Source organism: Neophocaena asiaeorientalis, unplaced genomic scaffold, assembly GCF_003031525.2.
Source record: "Neophocaena asiaeorientalis asiaeorientalis breed wild unplaced genomic scaffold, Neophocaena_asiaeorientalis_V1.1 scaffold65, whole genome shotgun sequence".
NCBI lineage: Eukaryota > Metazoa > Chordata > Mammalia > Artiodactyla > Phocoenidae > Neophocaena > Neophocaena asiaeorientalis.
Window position 1 is genome coordinate 15520423 of NW_020173215.1, and position 19401 is coordinate 15539823.

Sequence of the window (19401 nt, forward strand, 5' to 3'; positions counted from 1 at the left end):
ACGCTCCAGCGCAGGGGTACAAAACATACTCCGTGTCTTTCCCATCCTCCCCCCTGAAAAACCCACCCACGAGGCAAGGGGCATAAGCCTACTTCTCCACAGCCGCCCACTGAACCAGGAAAGGGAGGCGGGCCCCCGAGAGAAACCCCCGCCAGGCCACTCCACGTTATTAAGGGACCCTCTCGAGAACCGTTACTCCCGAGCCCGCACAAGGTGGGCATGTGAGGAGGTGGGTCAGAGCAGTTTTTTGGCGGGTATCGGTCTACCGGACGTGGCCCGGCGCTGCCTCGTCCGCGCGGAAGTCCAGGACTTGCGGACCAAGTCTGAAAGGAGAACGGGGCGGGGGTGGCGAGCGTCCACCGGAGAAGCCCGCCGCCCCCGACCGCGGGCAGCAGCGGCCTCTGCGGCCAGACAGCGTGGCAGGCGCAGCCGGGAGACAACAGCCTCACTCACTTCCTGGTTCCTCGGCAACTGGGGTGAAGCGCACAACTCGCCCGCCCCCGAGTCCCCAACTTAACTGCGGCTCGGCTGCCCGGCACCCGCTGCCAGCGCTCCGCCCGGCAGCCGCCGCCGCTGCTCCACAAACCCACCGTGAAGCGACAGCGCCGGATTTGAGGCAGGTTACTCTCCAAGGTGATCACTTCCTGATTCGTCGCCTCCATTACTTCATTCACAACCCCCCTTTCCCCCGGCCGCCCCGGTGACCGAAGGGGACACCGGACCCCCTGCACTGACCGCCACAGGGGAGCCACCCCACCCCCTGTGCACCCCTTCTCCTGCTGCACCGATGCACGGGAGGAAAGTTCCCCTGTCCTTACCAGCCCGGATGAGCAGATCCAGCTGGTTCGTGGGTCCCTCATGCAGAGACGTCGCCATGTTTATCCCGGGGCTGGAGCTGCTGCTTCACATTGACTTACACCGTGAGCAGCGGCGGCTGGGGAGGAGGCGGAACCCGCGGCCGGAGACACACGCCGTGCGGCCGACACACACTCACGCACTCGCACACACTCCGACGCCCGGATCCTTGCGCGTCCTCCGACAGGAAGCCGAGGCCGGCCCGCCTCCCGCCGCCGGGCTGAGAAACCCCACCACCTAACGGCAGGGGCAGGGGCGGCGGCGGCGGCGGCGGCCGCCTCGGCTGGCAACGCGATCCTTCCGCCCCGCGCCCAGACAGGAAGTCCCGGACGCCCGCCCCAGAGAGCGGCCGTGGCCCGCGGCGCGCAGGACACCTGAGGCAGGGAGTCGTCCCGGGGGCCGCGGCTGGGACGAGGCCCCTCGGCAGGAAGACGCACGTTTCACGCTCTGCGGAAGAGAAGTCGGCAGTCGTCCCCACGCTAGAAGAGAGCCATTAATCAAATTTTCTTTCTGGAAGAGCTCTAATGCCCAGTCCCGCAGCCGGGACGGAAAGGTGCCTAATTAATTAACTTGTTGGGCCGTGTCAAAGTGTAGGCTGCGTGTAAGCCGTTCACTTGAAAGCGCTGCGCTGTAAAACAGGCATACCAACCCCAAAAGTCATACCTACAAAATGTTACCAAGGCTTTATGGGACAAAGTAAGGGGCTTCCAACCACTCTCAGGGACCGACTTCGCCCTCTTCCCTCTACAGAGGTATGGAAAAGCACACCAGACAGGTGTTTATTAGCGAACAGAACATGCCAACCTCTGAGAGATTAGATTATCCTCCCCCAGCTGGCTAGCCATGAAATGTATGTACCCTCCTACGTTTCTATTTGGTTCGCTCGGAAACGAACGTATTCACTTATATCATCTACTTTTAAAGATCTTTTTGATAAAACTAGCCTTATTACAAATAACGTACATATTAAATACAGTAGACGCGGGAGCTAGATTGCCGTTGAGTGACTATAGACTTACTGACAACACAGGAAACCAAGCCTATGAAATGACCCAGATGAAGCTTCATTGAAACAAACACAAAAAATGCTTCCCTGGGTTCAAAATTTCATAATATAAAAAAAACTGAAACAAAAGGTTGCCTATAGTTGTTTCTCCACACAACGTTGAACAGTGCCTCCTACAGAGTAAGTGTTCAAAAAGTTATTTGCTGAATAAACACAAAAAAGACTTGGTCGTTACAAATTTTAAATAACACGGTGTCATTTTTATGACTTAAATTGAATGAACTGTGATGATAACTAGAGAAAAAATGTATTCCAGGGGTAATATTAATACCATGTCGTTTTACAAATGTTTCCCCAACATGGGCAACTTCAGAGTTGATTCCACAGCCCATGACTTTGCTTTTTTCATTTCTTCTAAATACTCATTTATTCTTTTGGGCCTTTCCCCGAGCCCTACCACCATGATCCCCACCTCCCCAAAAAAGAACCCGTATGCCATTTCCAAAGTACAGCCCCCCTGAAACCAAACAGGGATCTCTTCCTTGTGTTAGGTAAACTTGCCACCTACTAGACAAAAGAAACTGTATGACTGGTAGCTTTTATTTTTTATTTCTAGTCAATTTAAAATAAGGATCATCCACTGACCGGCAGCAGCATAACCTGAGACAGTTTCCAGGTGAGAGGATGGTGAGCTACGCTAAGGGGCTAATTGCTAGCTTTAGGCAGGACACTGAAATTGATAGCAAATCCGAATTTCCACTCTTATCAGTCACAGATATTCGTGTATTTAGAAAGGAAGAGAGTAATGTAAGCCAACGGTGTGTTTCTTCTGGAGGCGAGCGCTTGACCTGGCTCAAAAAGAAACACTCTTCTCACTGTGGGAGTCAGTTTGAAGCCTGACACATAACTTTTACCTCACTCTTTGCTACTTGAGGGTTAGCTTTTAAAGAAAGATAGCGGTGTGTGTCTGTGTATTTCACTCTCGGTACATCTTAATTATATGGACTCATGTCAGCCTTATATTTTAAGTTCCAAGTGAACAGAAGCTGTATCTATTCCTGCATAATACTTCACAGTTAGTATATACACATATATAGTATTTATGCATATGTGTGTATATATATATATATATATATTTATAGAAATTAATGCAGAAAGGCTGGGAAATATTCCTATATATTTAAAGCTCTTATAAAAACACAATTCCCTGGGGTTTAATGCAATTCTGTCTTGCTACTATAACTAGGCTTTCAAAAGCCACCAATGCTTTTTAGAGACCAGTAATACTATACTAGGACTAGCAAGCAAGGTGAGGCTGCTGCTGGAAATATAAACTGGTACAAACTTTCAAGAAAGCAATGAGCATTATAGATCAAGAGTCTTAAAGAGGTAAATATCAATATATACTGATCTAGGAATTTCATTTCCGGGGCCTAGCCTGAGGAAATAATCAAAAAATGCAATGGATTGTTTTAATAAAAACATGTTTGAAGAATTTTTAACATGGTAAAATATTAAAAATATAAATGTGGCAGGATTAAAATATACAGTATGTCCCCTACATACAAATGAGTTCCGTCCCGAAAGCGTGTTTGTAAGTCCAATTTGTTTCTAAGTCCAACAAAGTTAGCCTAGGTACCCAACTAACACAATCAGAGGGCAAGCTGCAATTTCACTCACGTCTGACACTGATGCAACGCATGTTCGCATTTTTGAAAGTTCGCAACTTGAAGGTTCGTATATAGGGGACTTACTGTATATAGAGCATTTCTTCCACTCAAGCCGTGTAGTATATGTGAATATATGTGTACATAACATGTATATGTGTGTGTATATATATATATACACACACACACCCCTCGGCATTTCTCAAGTCTTCAAGGTTAAGCAGAATTTTCTCAAGTACTAATGAGCAGAATTTTAAAAATTGAATAAGACTAGGTAGGTTAGCCTGGTGGATACCTTAGAGCATATTCTGCTAATAACATTACAGAAAGGCAGACTCTACATCAAAGTTATTGCTGTGATCTAGTAGGTAAATAACAGCTAACTCTTACTGAAATAAAAGCCACCAAGAAAAGTGCTTTACCTTCATTTTTTCCACTTATTCCTCTCTGCATTCCTGTAATAGATATTACTATTGTGCTCACTTTATAGATGAGGAATCTTGACAAAGGTCATAGTGTTCAGGAGAAGCAGAGCCAGGATTTGAACCCACAAACTCTAACTCTAAAGCCCTTCCTCTCAAACACTCCCCAAGCACCAAAGTAACAAGGCCTGTGTATCTGCTATGATGCATTTAGTACCTACTGATATTCTTTTCTGAAGAAAAATTCTTTTATATTCCTCCCTTCAAGAGGTGGAATCTAATTCCCCTCTCTCCCTTTGAGTGTAGGCTGAACTTAATGACTCACTTCTAACAAAGAGAATAGAGCTGAAGTGATGGTGTGTGACTTCAGAAACTGTCTGCTTGATCTCTTGCTTTGGGTCACTCAGAGGAAGCCAACTGCCCATTAGGCAAGGGACAGCGGCATCCTGCCAACAGTCATGCGACCGAACTCTCTAGGACACAAACCCTCCAGCCCTAATCAAGCCTTCAGATGATTCCAGCTTCGTGAAAGATCCTGAGTTACGAGCCATGCAAGTAAGCCGATCCCCAATCCTTAATCTCAAAAACTATGTAATACTGATATAATGTTTATTGTCTTAAACTGCTAAATCTGGGATGATCTGTTAATCAGCAAAAGATAATTAATATAGAAGAAAGGAGCAGTTTAAACTCCCAACTTGTCACATTTCACAGCTTAGATAAAGAAAGAAGGGTAGAGTTTAAAAATGACCTCTTTCAACTACAAAGTCCTGAGCAGTTTTTTCCGTGTCTTTCTTCATAGTCTGAGCATCAATGCTTTCATCCTCCAGCCTCTCCGTTTTAAAAATAAGTAAGTCTTCAGAATATAATCATTATCATTAAAGTCTAATATAACCAAAAATAATTAGATACCCTTGGCTATTTGAAGGATTTTATGGTCCTGTAGTAACCAAGATGGAAAAAAATTTTGAGAGATATGTAAATGTCCAATGGTTTGCAACACCATATAGGTTTTAAATGTTTTGACTTATAGCTTACTCTGGTTATTTCCTTTGTATTTTTCCTTTATCTAGTAAACAGAATCATAAAAAGTTATGGTTGAAGAGATGCCTACAGACAACATCACCTAGAGGTTTTCACAAAATTAAGGAAGGACCTGAACATCATCATCTCTTTTCCTGACTACCATGAATTAAATATATTAAACTTTAAAACCAAATATATAACTGTGTGCTCTATCAGATACAAGTACCAAGGTCAACAGGCTTCAAAGTTTAAAAAAAATTACAGGTAGGAATCAAAGGGAGCAGACGTTCTACCCATTTAATGTTATTTTCCTATAATTTGGGAGAAGGATGCCAATTTCCTATTTTAGTAATGACAGCTCTTTAACCACCAATGGTAGAGTTATTTGAGAATCACCGATTTAATCCAATGCCCTAATTTTACACATCAGGAAACTGAGGCTCCAAGAAGTTAAATAATTTAACCAAAGTCACATGGTATATATCCCACTCTTTCAAGGTTAAAAATTCTACAAAACAATCTTCTATAAAACTTAGAAGTTACAAAATGGATGAAAACTTAAATCCATTTTACTATTATTATATTTATATAAATTATAAAGTGGTTGATGTTTTGCTTTTTAATGTCAGAGCTAGAGCAATGGTCAAGAGTCTTTCTGAGAAATTAAGAAAAAAATGGAAAAAAAACTTTGAGCAGTGAATGGTAGGAGAACAATAAGAGGGGGTCAAACAGTCTGATGCAGCTGAACTAACAGTGAAACTCAAAGCTGGGGTATGGTGTGTTGGGCATGTTTAGAAGAAAAAAAAAGGTAGGAAAACTAAGGTCTAAGAAAAAATATGTCTATCAAGGACAACAAGCTGGAATCAAGAGATTCAGGACCATTAAGTAAAGCTTGGTTCATCAATACGGGAAGACAGACGACAGATACAGGAGTGCAAGTCTACAGCTTTACAAAGAGAAAAGATGGACTGTTTCATATGTTTTATACTACTATATGTTTAACTCACTCTTTTCAGTTTTTTATACTACTGATTCATTTTATTTAATAGTTAGGTTTTATAAAATGTTATTAAAGTGAAGATGTTTGAATCCATGGTCACATATTCATTCATTTATTCCAGAAATAATTACCCAGCACTTACTTTGAGCAAGTTTCTGTTGTAGGCACCTATTACTACACCTGGTGGCACTGAATTACGTAAAAGGAAAAAAATTAAGCCTTCTCAATTCAGACAGAACCCACACCAAGTGTGAAATTCTCAGCATGATATACAAAATTGCTTATACATGAAATTAGAGTAGTAGTGGGTACGTGCTACATTTTGGACCACCACCCAGCAGAGTTAAATATTTACATGTATAAAAGCCTTCATAAGGCATGGATCTTTAACAGGGGGTTCACAAAGGCAAAATTTTGTTACCAAATGTGCACTTTTTTCTGAGGAAGAGGATCATGACTATTCTCAGATTCTCAAAGAGGTCTATGACCCCCAAAGTCATTTCATCATAAATTATCTGGCCATATGCATTTGTCAACCATAAAAGCCCGATGATGACTGGGCTTCCCTGGTGGCTCAGTGGTTGAGAGTCCACCTGCCGATGCGGGAGACGCGACTTCTAATTGCCAAGCCCAGCGATCTCTTCTTAGTTTTCGCCTGACTCTACCTCTCCAAACAAATGAAATTATTGGCCACCCCTTATTAAACTCCTTCCCTTCATATGATTTTCATGACAATAAACTGTCTGGCTTTGTTTTGTTCCTATTTGTTTTTTTCCATTGACTTCGCCTACTTCGGCACAACCCTCAAATGTGACTGTTCTTCCAAAGCATGAGCCTTGGCCACTTTCTCTCTTCATTCTCCACTCTCTCAAGAATGGTAGTTAGTATCCATTCACCACCAGGGCTTTCAATATGACTTCCGAACTGACTCAAAAATCAGCATCTCTAGGCTTGACTTATTATTTTTTTTTAGTGCTACATTCTAATTTCCAATTGTACGGTAAACGTCTTTATTTGGATAACCCACTGGTACACCTAAAGGTCCGTTATCTACAAATCTCCTTTCCTCTATCAATAACATCACCTTCATCCCAAGCTAGAAATCTTGAGTCATCTGTGTTCCTTGTTTAGGAAGTGATCTCTTGTACAATTTTTGAGGAGGATTTTAAACGTATGTAAAATTACCAAAATATATATATATATATAACAAACAGTCATGACCCCTGCATCCAGAACAAACAACTGTTATCATTTTGTCATCTATACTTGAAGGTGCTGTTCTTCCCTAAGAAATAACACATTACATGTGGAGAGAATAACATCGTTGAGAACTACCAACAGTCCTCATTCACCATTCTATCTCTCCAAAGAAACCACTATCATGAGCTTTGTGTATATTCTTCCACTCTATGTTTTACACTTTTATGTTTTCACATCTGTGTACATTTATGCGTGTGTGTGTGTGTGCATGTATCCCAGAATGACATACAGTAGTACTCTGCATGCTTTGGGTACGTAAATGACATTATACTACATATGCCATTCTAAAAGTTATTTTTTTCATTCAAGGCTCATATCCTACCCGTGTGGTATACGTAAATATAGCTTTGCTTTCTACATACTTCAAATTATCCCAGTGCATACATACACCCCATTTTGTTCAAAAACTTATCTACTGATAGGCAAATAAAGTTGTTTCCATTTTTCATTTTTATAAACCATGCTGAAAAAAATCCTTATCTATTTTTTCTTAAGCATGTATGCCAGAGTCTCTCCACAGTATACACCTACAGAGAGAATTTTTAGGTCATAGAATAAGTGCATTTTAAATTTATATGTTACTCTTTCCAAAGTAGCTATGTAGGTCTAAAACCCCACTAGTGATGTGTTAGTGCGCCCATTTTTCTTACGTTCTTGTCAATACAAGATATAATCAAACTTTAAAAATGTCTGCCATCTGTTGGACGGCAGGAAATTTTTCACTGTTGTATTAATTTGCACGTACTTAGTATGTACTGAGGATAAACATTTTTTTCATATACTTATTGGCCATTAACATTTCCCCTATGAATTTCCCATTCATATCCTTTGTCATTTTTCTATGACACTTTTTTTGTCTTACTTATGTGTAGAATGTTAACATACACTAGACAGTAATTCAGATATGTGTTCCAACTATCTTCTGTCAGCCTGCTGTTTGACTTCTACTTTGGTTGGTCTACGGTATCCTCTATCCTACAAAAATTTTAAGTTTTGATCCAGCCAAATTAATATGTGCTTTCCCTTACAGTGTATGTTAAATAGCCCATGGAATAAAAAGGAAATCATAAAGGAATTGAGAAATATTTAGAAATGAATTACAATAAAAATACAACATGTCAAACTATATGTGACACAGCTAAAACCATACTCAATGCCAGGAAATGAAAAGGTTTAAAAATATATAAGCTAAACATTCAGTTGATAAAGATGGAAAAATCAACAGAACAAACCCAAAGAAAAAAGAAGGAAAGAAATAATAAAGAGCAGGAAAAATGAAATAGAGAGCAATAATTTTTAAAACTAGAAAAGATTCACAAAACCAAAAGTTGATTTTGGAAAGATTAATAAAATAGATAGACCTCTGCAAGGATAACCAAGAAAAGAAGGTACAAATAAGATACAGAACAAAAGGGGAGAAATAACCACAGATACAATACATATAAAAATAATAAATCAGTATTATGAACAATTATACACTAATAAAGTTGAAATCTGGACTGTATAAAGAAGCTGTATAAACTATAAAAAGAAAAACTGAATAGAATAGTAAGTAGCAAAGAAATAAAAATGTAGCCCAAAACCTCCTCTCTACAAAAAAAAAAAAAAAAAAAAATTACAGGCTTAAATGTACTTTTAGGAAAATTCTAGCAAATTTTTAAATTAATTCTTATCTTACAGAAATTGTTACAGAAAATAGGAGAAAAAAAGTGAAAGCAGCCTAGATTATTTTATGAGCCTAGTGTAATCTTGATTCCAAGATTAGATAAGGAAAATACAAGAAATTATAGTTCCATATTACTTATGAAAGGTCCTTAACTTAAAGCAAAACAGAGCAAAATGATGAGTAACATGTATCCTCAAATGCAAGGAGCATTCAATGCCTGAGAATTGATCACATTAATATATTCCAGAAGAAAAATCATGACGTATCAAAGAATGCTGAAAAAGCATCTGACAGGATTCCATGTATAACTAACACAAAAACAAAACCAAAGGACTACACGGAAATTCCTTAACCTGGTACATGTTATATACTAAAACCTACAACAAACATTAAACTTCAAGTTGAAACTTCAGATACAGTCCCTTCAAGATTAGGAAAAAAACAGGACTGCCAATGGGAATGTAAACTGGTGCAGCCACTGTGGAAAATAGTATGGAGGTTCCTCAAAAAGCTAAAAATAGAACTACCGTATGATCCAGCAATCCCACTCTTGGGTATATATTCAAAGAAAACAAAAACATTAATTAAAATGATATATACTCCCCAATGTTCACAGCAGCATTATTTACAACACCCAAGAAACAGAAGCAGCCAAAGTGTCCATTAACAGATGAATGGATAAAGAAGATGTGGTGTGTGTTTATGTACAAAACAAAACCACACACACACACACACACACACACACAATGGAATACTACTCAGCCATAAAAAAAAGAATGAAATTTTGCCATTTGCAACAACATGGATGGACTTGGAGGGTATTATACTTGGTGGAATAAGTCAGACAGAGAAAGAAAAATACTGTATAATATTACTTATATAAAGAATCTAAAAAAATTAAACTAGTGAATATAACAAAAAAGAAACAGACTCACAGATACAGAAAACATACCAGTGGGGAGTGGGAAGGGGGAGGGACAAGACAGGAGTAGGGGATTAACAGGTACAAACTACTATGTATAAGATAAATAAGCTACAAGGATATATTATAAAGCATAGGAAATATAGCCAATCATTTATAATGACTATAAATAAGAGTATAACCTTTAATAATTGTGAATCACGGGACTTCCCTGGTGGCACAGTAGTTAAGAATGCACCTGCCAATGCAAGGGACACGGGTTCGATCCCTGGTCTGGGAAGATCCCACACGCCACAGAGCAACTAAGCCCGTGTGCCACAACTACTGAGCCTGCAAGCCACAACTACTGAGCCCACGTGCCGCAACTATGGAGCCTGCATGCTGCAACTACTGAGCCCGTGTGCTGCAACTACTGAAGCCTACATGACTAGAGCCCATGCTCCACAACAAGAGAAGCCACCGTAATGAGAAACCCATGCACCACAACGAAGAGTAGCCCCCCCCTCACCGCAACTAAAGCCCGAGCACAGCAACGAAGACCCAATGCAGCCAAAAAAAAAAAAAATTGCGAATCACTATGTGGTATACCTGAAACATATAATATTATAAATCAACTATACCTCATTAAAAAATTTTTCTAATTAAAAAAAAAATTTAAGAGAAAATCCACCACCAAAAAAAAAATAACCAGGAATGCCAATTAATATAACTATTCTTAAACATACTGGAGTTCTTGACGAACATCATAAGGAATAAAAAAGAAAGAAGATGACTGGAGGCTGGAGAGAAGGAGGGCTGAGTTGCCTCAGCTCAGGCCATCCTGGACCGGCGAGCTCCCAGCTGATCCACAGGCCACCACAAACAGGAGAGCAAAACGTGGTGGATGTAAATCAGGGAGAATTATGCAGCAGTCAGAAACAACAGATTACATACATACAAAGCAACATGCATGGATATTAAGAACAGTATTTACTAAAAAAAAGTAGGAAACAGAGCAAGAAACACAGTACCATTTCTATAAACTTTAAATTTACACAACAAAATATACACACTTAATACACTTAAAAAAATACCTATTAATCAAATTAAATTTGATGCTTATGAGGGAGACTGGATTTTTATATAAATAAAAAGGATAAAGAGGAATAAATCAATTGAAAAAAAAAATAAAAGAGGGTATGAAACAGGGCTCTAGCTTTACTTTTCTCTTTATAAAAAACTAGCTATCCTAATATAATCTACCGAATAGTCCTTCCTTTCTATAAATCCGTGTCTATTATATACTAGGCATAAATACATGCTTACTCCTTCCGGGCTCTCTAGTCTATCCTACTCAACTATTCGTCTGTGGGCCAATAACACATTTAAAAATACTGTAGTTTTAGAATCATTCTTTATGAATAGGAGGGCAAGTACCACACACTTTGTTCTTTTGCAGAATTATCTAGATTATTTTTGGACCTCTACCTAAGAGTTTGTCAGATTCCACCAAAGACAAGTCCTCTTGGAATTTTGACGGGAACTGTATTGAATTTATAGATTAATAGGGGAAGAATTAACAGCTTTACCATGTCCAGTTTTCCATGTGTTTGCAGGTTAAAGAATAAAGTCAATGAAATGGTTTTGGTCTCTTTAGGTTTTCTATTTCCTCTTAAGGAAGCTGTGTATCTCTTCACTTATTTATGTCCCTCCATAAAGCAAAATTCTTATTTTTATAGGTATTGCATATTATTGTTAGATTTACTCCCAGATACCTAATTAAGTTTTTAAAACTATTATGAATGGGATCTTTTTCATTTCATTTTCTGCTTGCTAGTCTTGTATACAGCAACACTGATGAACCTTCTAAGTAGTTTTAAAGTCTATACACTTTTAAATTTTGTGTGTAAACCTCGCAAATAACAGTGTTTCTGTTGTTTCTTCCCTTCTGATCTTTGTCTTTTATTTATTTTTCTTGCCTTATTTGCATTTGCTAGGCCTGCCAGTATAACGCTAGTTAATAAACATGGTAAAAGGAATAGTTTCCCCATTAATTATGAAATTTGCTATAGATTTTTAATATATATCCCTTATCAAGTCCCAATCCAGACTGAGTCATTTTTTTTGGCGGGGGGAAGGGGGCTGCCTTGGGTCTTCGTTGCTGTGCACGGGCTTTCTCTAGTTGTGGCGATCGGGGGCTACTCTCTGTTGCGCTACGCGGGCTGCTCATTGCAGCGGCTTCTCTTGTTGCGGAGCACGGGCTCTAGGCGCACGGGCTTCAGTAGTCGTGGCACATGGGCTCAGTAGTTGTGGCTCACGGGCTCTAGAGTGCAGGCTCAGTAGTCATGGCGCACGGGCTTAGCTGCTACGCGGCATGTGGGATCTTCCCGGACCAGGGCTCGAACCCGTGTCCCCTGCACTGGCAGGCGGATTCTTAACCACTGAGCCACCAAGGAAGCCCAGATTAAGAGTCTTTATCTTCAGAAGATGATGAATTTTAGCAAATGTCTTTGCATCTACTGAGATGATAATATGGGCTTTCTCCTTTAATCTATTCATATATGGTAAATTACATTAATATATTTTCTAATATTTAGCCTTCCTTGCCTTTCTAAGTACGCATTTAGTCATTACGTATTTTTTAATGAGTGCTGGGTTTGATTTGTTTTTGTTTTTTAACGCTTTCCCATCCATGAAATAACTTACTTTTTTTTTTTTAATATATTTATTTTTTGGCTGCATTGGGTCTTCGTTGCTGTGCGCAGGTTCCGTCTAGTTGGCGGCGAGCGGGGCTACTCTTCGTTGTGGTGCGCGGACTTCTCATTGCGGTGACTTCTCTTGTTGCGGAGCACGGGCTCCAGGCGTGCGGGCCTCACTAGCTGCGGCACGTGGGCTCAGTAATTCTGGCTCAGGCTCTAGAGCACATGCTCAGTAGTTGTGGCACCACACAGCCTTAGCTGCTCCGCGGCACGTGGGATCTTCCCGGACCAGGGCTCAAATCCGTGTCCCCTGCATTGCCAGGCGGATTCTTAACCACTGCGCCACCAGGGAATTTGCTATTCTTAATTTAGAACATTTGTAGCTATGATCATACATAAATTCAGCAAGAAATTTTCTTTTTCTATACTAAGTCAGTGTTAAGGTTATACTAGCTTCATAAAATGAGTTGAAAAGCTTTCCCTCTTTTACTGTTTTCCATGACAGTTTGTACATGATAGGGATTATGCATCCCTTGAAATTTTAGAAACAGAACTGGGTCTGATAGATTTTATTTGAATGAGGGGATGCATATGGAAAATTAAAGACCTTAAATGGTTATTGATTTGCCTAGGTTTTCTATTTCCTTTTGAGTCAGCTGTAATTTATATAAGATTGTTTATAGTATTTTCTTATGGTTTTTAAACTCTCTATTCTGTTGGTCATATTTTTGTTTTTAATAGTACTCGTTTTTCCTTATCTGTCTTTATAGAGATTCATCCTTTTTTATTAATTTTATGGTATTAATAATCTATTCTGTTCTATTTTCTATTTAATTAATATAGACTAAGTATTTCTTCTACTCAATTTGGATTTATTCTGTTGGTCCTTTATTAACATCTAGAGTTGAGCTGATACTAATTTTACCAACCTTTCTTATTTTCCAATTAACCCACTTAGAGCTATTAAATTTCTCAGTGAGGGGCTTCCCTGGTGGCGCAGTGGTTGAGAGTCTGCCTGCCGATGCAGAGGACACGGGTTCGTGCCCCGGTCCGGGAAAAGCCCACATGTCGTGGAGCGGCTGGGCCTGTGAGCCATGGCCGTTGAGCCTGCGCGTCCGGAGCCTGTGCTCCGCAAAGGGAGAGGCCACAACAGTGAGAGGGCCCGTGTACCGCAAAAGAAAAACACACAAAAAACTTTCTCAGTGAGTTCTGCTTAAGTCACATCTAAAAGTTTTGCATGCAATGCTCTGTTATTTTTAGCTACAAATGTTTTATAAATCTCATTTCCTCTTTCATCCATTAATTAGTGAGGGTTTTTTTTGTTGTTTTGGGGTGTTTTTTTTTGCGGTACACGGGCCTCTCACTGTTGTGGCCTCTCCCGTTGCCGGAGCACAGGCTCCGGACTCGCAGGCTCAGAGGCCATGGCTCGCGGGCCCAGCCGCTCCGCGGCATGTGAGATCTTCCCGGACTGGGGCACGAACCCACGTCCCCTGCATCGGCAGGCAGACTCTCAACCACTGTGCCACCAGCGAAGCCCTAATTAGTGAGTTTTTATTATTTTATTTTATTTTTATTTTGGCCACACTGCAGGGTTTGCGGGATCTTAGTTCCCTGACCAGGGATTGAACCCCGGCCCACAGCCCACAGCAGTGAAATCACCGAGTCCTAACCACTGGACCGCCAGGGAATTTCCAATTGGTGAGTTTTTAGTTGCCAATATTATAAGTGTTTTGGTTGTCTTTTCATTGTTGATTTCTAATTTTATTGCATTATGATGAAATAGTATATTTTGAACGACACTGATTTTCCAGACACTGTTGAGATTCTTCTATGACATAGTACACAGTTAAAAGCTGGCCTGTATATAACTGGAAAAAGAAAATGGACAGAGTTGTATTTTATTCAATTAACTACAGTGTTCTATAGATCTCCAGCTTATAAAATTTGTTAATCCAGTCGTTCAATTCTTTGATGTCATTTTAAATTTTGTGTCTGCCTGATTTTTCAATTTTGTCAGAGTTTTTGTTTTTTGGGTTTTTTTGGAGGCAAGGAATACAACTTTATTCAGAAAGCCAGCAGACCATGGAGATGGCAGACTAGTGTTTCCCAACAGAGGTGTTTTGGAAGTCCCAGTTTTGCAGACATGTCCACTTCGCCTTGCAATTCTGAAAGCTTTTAATTAATTAATTAATTTATTTATTTACTTTGCCGCACCATGTGGCTTACGGTATCTTAGTGGATCTTCCTGCAGTGGAAGCGCAGAGTCCTAACCACTGGACAGCCAGGGAATTCCTGAAAGTTTTTGCTTCAAATGCTATTTGAAGGCTATGTTGTTAGATGCATATAAGTTTATGATGATTATATTTTCTGGACTGCTGCTTTTAGCAGTTTGAAGAGCCTCTCTTTGTCCCAGTTAAAGATCTGCACCCTGAATTCTATTTTATTACAGCAGATTTATCTGGTATTTCTCTGATAAATATATTTTTCCATTCTTTTAATTTTGTTTTGTGTATCTGTTAAAAACAGCACAGACTCGTGTTAAGATCACAATTGGTTATTTTAATATAATTGATGTTTTGGACTATTTCTACAGTCTTGATTTTTTAAATAAATGTTTTATTTATTTATGGCTGCGTTGGGTCTTCACTGATGCACGTGGGCTTTCTCTAGTTGCCGCAAGCGGGGGCTAGTCTTCGTTGTGGTGCGCAGGCTTCTCATTGCGGTGGCTTCTCCTGTTGCAGAACACAGGCTCTAGGTGCGTGGGCTTCAGTAGTTGTGGCTCGCGGGCTCAGTAGTTGTGGCTCGCGGGCTCTAGAGCACAGGCTCAGTAGTTGTGGCGCACGGGCTTAGTTGCTCCGCGGCATGTGGGATCTTCCCGGACCAGGGCTCGAACCCGCATCCCCTGCATTGGCAGGCAGATTCTTAACCACCGAGCCACCAGGGAAGTCCCTACTGTCTTGATTTATGATTTGTATTTCCATAGTTTTTTTCTGCTCTTTGTTGCCTTTCTGTCAGATTGGTTGAAAGTTTAGTTTACTCCCTAACCTACCCCCCAACTTAGGTATTTCGGAAGCCAGACCTTCCATTATTTTAGTATGCTCTAGTTGCTTAAAATAAATGTCCTTCTTTTCACTTCTCATCTTCTCCAGATCATGTTTCACACAGTTCCTAACTATTTAATCCAAAGGCCACCAAAATCTGGTTCCACTCTATCTTTCTAGGCTCACTTTTCTCAACCATATGCCTCTACCGAGCCTTATCTCCAGTTAAACTACATTACTTGTCAGTTTCTAAATAAAGTACAGAATTTCTGAAATTCTGTTCCGGTTCACGCTGTTTTCTGATTCACTCACTCATTCAACAGATACGTTATTCAAAACCTACTTGGTGCCTGGCTTTGAGCAATACCAGTAAACACAACGCATATGGTCTCTGGACTTATGAAGCACTGAGTGGAAAGACTAAACAATAAACACAAATGGAATAAAGTAAAGCTTCATGCATACATGAATTCTGATCAGTTTTAACTGGGAATTGGCTCCCATCGCCCACAGCGGTCACCGGACCACACAGCTACCAGCAGGTGGCGCCAAACCACCGAAGTCTGCCCTCAGACTGACGTGGACACCTTATTCTGAACCCTGGAACCCGCTCCACACACGCGCTTCCTCCCCCACAAAGACTGACTCGGGTCGTTTTATTAAACTCCCGAGAATGCCATTTTTATGTGATTTGAACTTTTTAGAACTACTTTCTACTTCATCATGGGAGTTTACTGTATCACAAGTTGTAGGTGCTAACCAAAACAGAAGAGGGAATGCGAGTCTCATGAAAATAACACGACAGCCCTAGTTGATCCAAAAGATGACCAGGAACGAACAGCTGAAAAATGAAAAGCAGTATGTTCCAGAGAGAAAACGGCACACAAGAGCACCCTGGGAAGGTAACGCCTGGAGTAATGGAAAGGCGAAAAGACAACAGTGCGTGTGTGTGTCTGGGGTGAGGGTACTGTGTAATTCACCAGAGTATAATGCTTAAGAGGTTGGGCTCTGGAGCCCTAGCTGACTTGAAGTCCTTGCTCCACCACTTAAATAGATGTCTAGCCTTAGAAAGGCTACTCAGCCCAGGATTGCTGAAAGTATTGAATCTATCATTGTATAAAGCTCTAAGAACTACTCCTGGCAATAAAGAAATATTAGCGATAGGGTTCTGTTTTTTGTTGCTATTATTGTTGTTGCTGTCTCTAGATGGATGAGAGGAGAGCCCAAATTACCCAGTGTCTTCAAGGCCACGCTAGAAATCCTGACTAGTATACTGTACACAGTTAGAACCAACAGAAGGTTGTATGGAAGGGGGTATCATGATTCGGTTTATAAATACTGGGTTGGTCAAAAAGTTCGTTCGGTTTTTTCCGTTAAGATGGCTCTAGTAGCGCTTAGTTGTCTTTAACTTCATCCAAAACAATTCTGTCAGACTGTATTGCGACAGTTCTCATATCAGCACGCATTTTTTTTTTTAAAAATTATCAAAATTGGTGAATTTTTGTGTAGCGATTTTAATACTGAAGATGGAAGGGAAAAAAGCAACATTTTCGGCATATTATGCTTTATTATTTCAAGAAAGGTAAAAACGCAACTGAAACTCAAAAAAACAAGATTTGTGTGGTGTATGGAGAAGGTGCCGTGACTGATGGAACGTGTCGAAAGTGGTCTGTGAAGTTTCGTGCTGGAGATTGCTCGCTGGACGATGCTCCATGGTCGGGCAGACCAGCTGAAGTTGACAGCGATCAAATCGAAACACTGAGAACAATCAACATTATACCACGCGGGAGATGGCTGACATACTCAAAGTATCCAAATCAAGCGCTGAAAATCATCTGCACCAGCTTGGTTATGTTCATCGCTTTGATGTTTGGGTGCCACGTAAGTTAAGCGGAGAAAACCTTCTTGACCATCTTGCCGCATGCGATAACGTTCCGTTTTTAAAACAAATTGTGATGGGCGATGAAAAGCGGATCCTGTGCAATAGTGTGGAACGGAAGAGATCGTGGGGCAAGCGAGATGAACCACCACCAACCACACCAAAGGCCGGTCTTCACCCAAAGAAGGTGATGTTGTGTATATTGGTGGGATTGGAAGGGAGTCCTCTACTATGAGCTCCTTCCGCAAAACCAAACGATTCATTCCAACAAGTACTGCTCCCAATGACACCAACTGAAAGCAGCACTCGACGAAAAGCGTCCGGAATGAGTCAACAGAAAACCCACAATCTTCCATCAGGATAACGCAAGGCCGCATGTTTCTTTGATGACCAGGCAAAAACTGTTACAGCTTGGCTGGGAAGTCCTGATGCATCCGCCATAGTCACTAGACATTGCACCTACGGATTTCCATTTATTTCGGTCTTCAGAAAATTCTCCTAATGGAAAACATTTTGGTTCCCTGGAAGACTGTAAAAGGCACCTGGAACAGTTCTTTGCTCAAAAAGATAAAAGGTTTTGGGAAGATGGAACTATGCAGTTGCCTGAAAAATGGCAGAAGGCAGTGGAGGTGAACACATGTGTTCAATAAAGTTCTTGGTGAAAACGAAAAATGTCTTTTTACTTAAAAACCAAAGGACATTTTTGGCCAACCCAATATATCTTTTAAATCACCTGGCCTACAATGTGAAGAACGGTTTGCTTGGGGTTCCGGGGGTGGTGGGCAGGCATGAACACAAGACCTATTAGAAGGCCAAAGGCCAAAGCAGTAGCTCATATAAAAAATAACTACAGGTTGGACTAGGCTAGTAGCAATAAAGTTGGAAAGAAATTGGTAGACTTACGATACATTTGAAGGTAAAACTGACATGATTTGGTAAGGGACAAAAGGGTGGAAATGACGACTTCTCACAATACCCGCGCCCCCCAACCTTGAATAAAGTCTTCCTTACTGGACTTTAATGACTGTCATTGAATTTTTTTTCTTTAACACTTCCCAAATGAAAGTTTATCTTTCCAGGCTCAGCTAAAATATGAACTTTCCATTACAGGAGCTAACAGATCTCTCTTCCGCACTCTTCACAACAGTCTTTAGGCTATAAAGAGTTGTTTTCTTATATATTTTCCCCAACAGAGACAAGCTCCTTTACAGTCAAGGCTACATCTGATTTCTTGTTCTAGCCCACACAAAAAAAGCGCGACACGCACCAAGGGCAGCCTCAGATAACCTCGCAAATGGCCTCAAAGCCAGGGCAACTCCTCAAGCTCTTTTCTTTCCTTGGAAGGAAATTCAGTCTGCTTTCTTCTCCTTTCAACTATTCTATCTCTGGAGATTCTGTTTCCCCTCAGATTAACTGTAGAATTAACTAGTCTTTCATTAGCCTCCCCATTTCTTGCAGCTGCCAAAAACCAGTATGTAGGGATTCTTTTTGTTAAAGTGCTTGCTACTAATTCTATTGAAAAACTCCTGACTCCCTTTGTGAGTTGCTAAACTGAATGCACTGGCTTCTGCCCCTTACTTTTATTCCCATGGATGAGGTTCACCAAAAGTACTTCCTGTTTTGTGTGTGGAGGCCTCTCTTCCCAGAACATAGCCTGCAGATGAAGCCTAGACATAATAATCGGTGTCTTCTTACCTCAAATAGATAACTGGCACTTCTGAGGGCCTCCTAAGCAGGCCTGTAATGTAGCAATGGAATTAAAAACAAATGTGATTCTGCCAGCCTTGTTTTTTTCCAAACCAAACGGCTATAGTTTACTGTTGTAAATCCAAATAGTAACAGATGCTACCTGTTTGAGTTCTTTCTCCTCTTGAACCAAATCCTTGATTCCCTCTTCAAAAGAATTTTTTCATTGTAAGTTATTATTCTAAATCTTTATTTTATGAGGATTAAGTTGCAGAGGGGAAAAAAGGTGATTT

General features: G+C 40.6%; 1 protein-coding gene across 11 annotated transcripts in view; it reads right to left on the reverse strand.

The window, feature by feature from the left end:
* Window positions 1-19401, reverse strand: part of ELF2 (E74 like ETS transcription factor 2) — a 73687-nt gene that overhangs the window by 22512 nt on the left and 31774 nt on the right. For 2 of the 11 annotated variants that reach the window (XM_024745047.1, XM_024745046.1), the window contains exon 1: window positions 819-1146. The exons of 7 other annotated variants lie outside the window; for them this stretch is intronic. In XM_024745047.1, the coding sequence (XP_024600815.1) occupies window positions 819-876 (58 nt within the window). In that variant the 5' untranslated portion in view covers window positions 877-1146. Of the gene's footprint in view, window positions 1-818; window positions 1147-19401 lie in introns of those variants that run through there. 2 more of the 11 variants (XM_024745050.1, XM_024745048.1) reach the window with 1 other exon arrangement.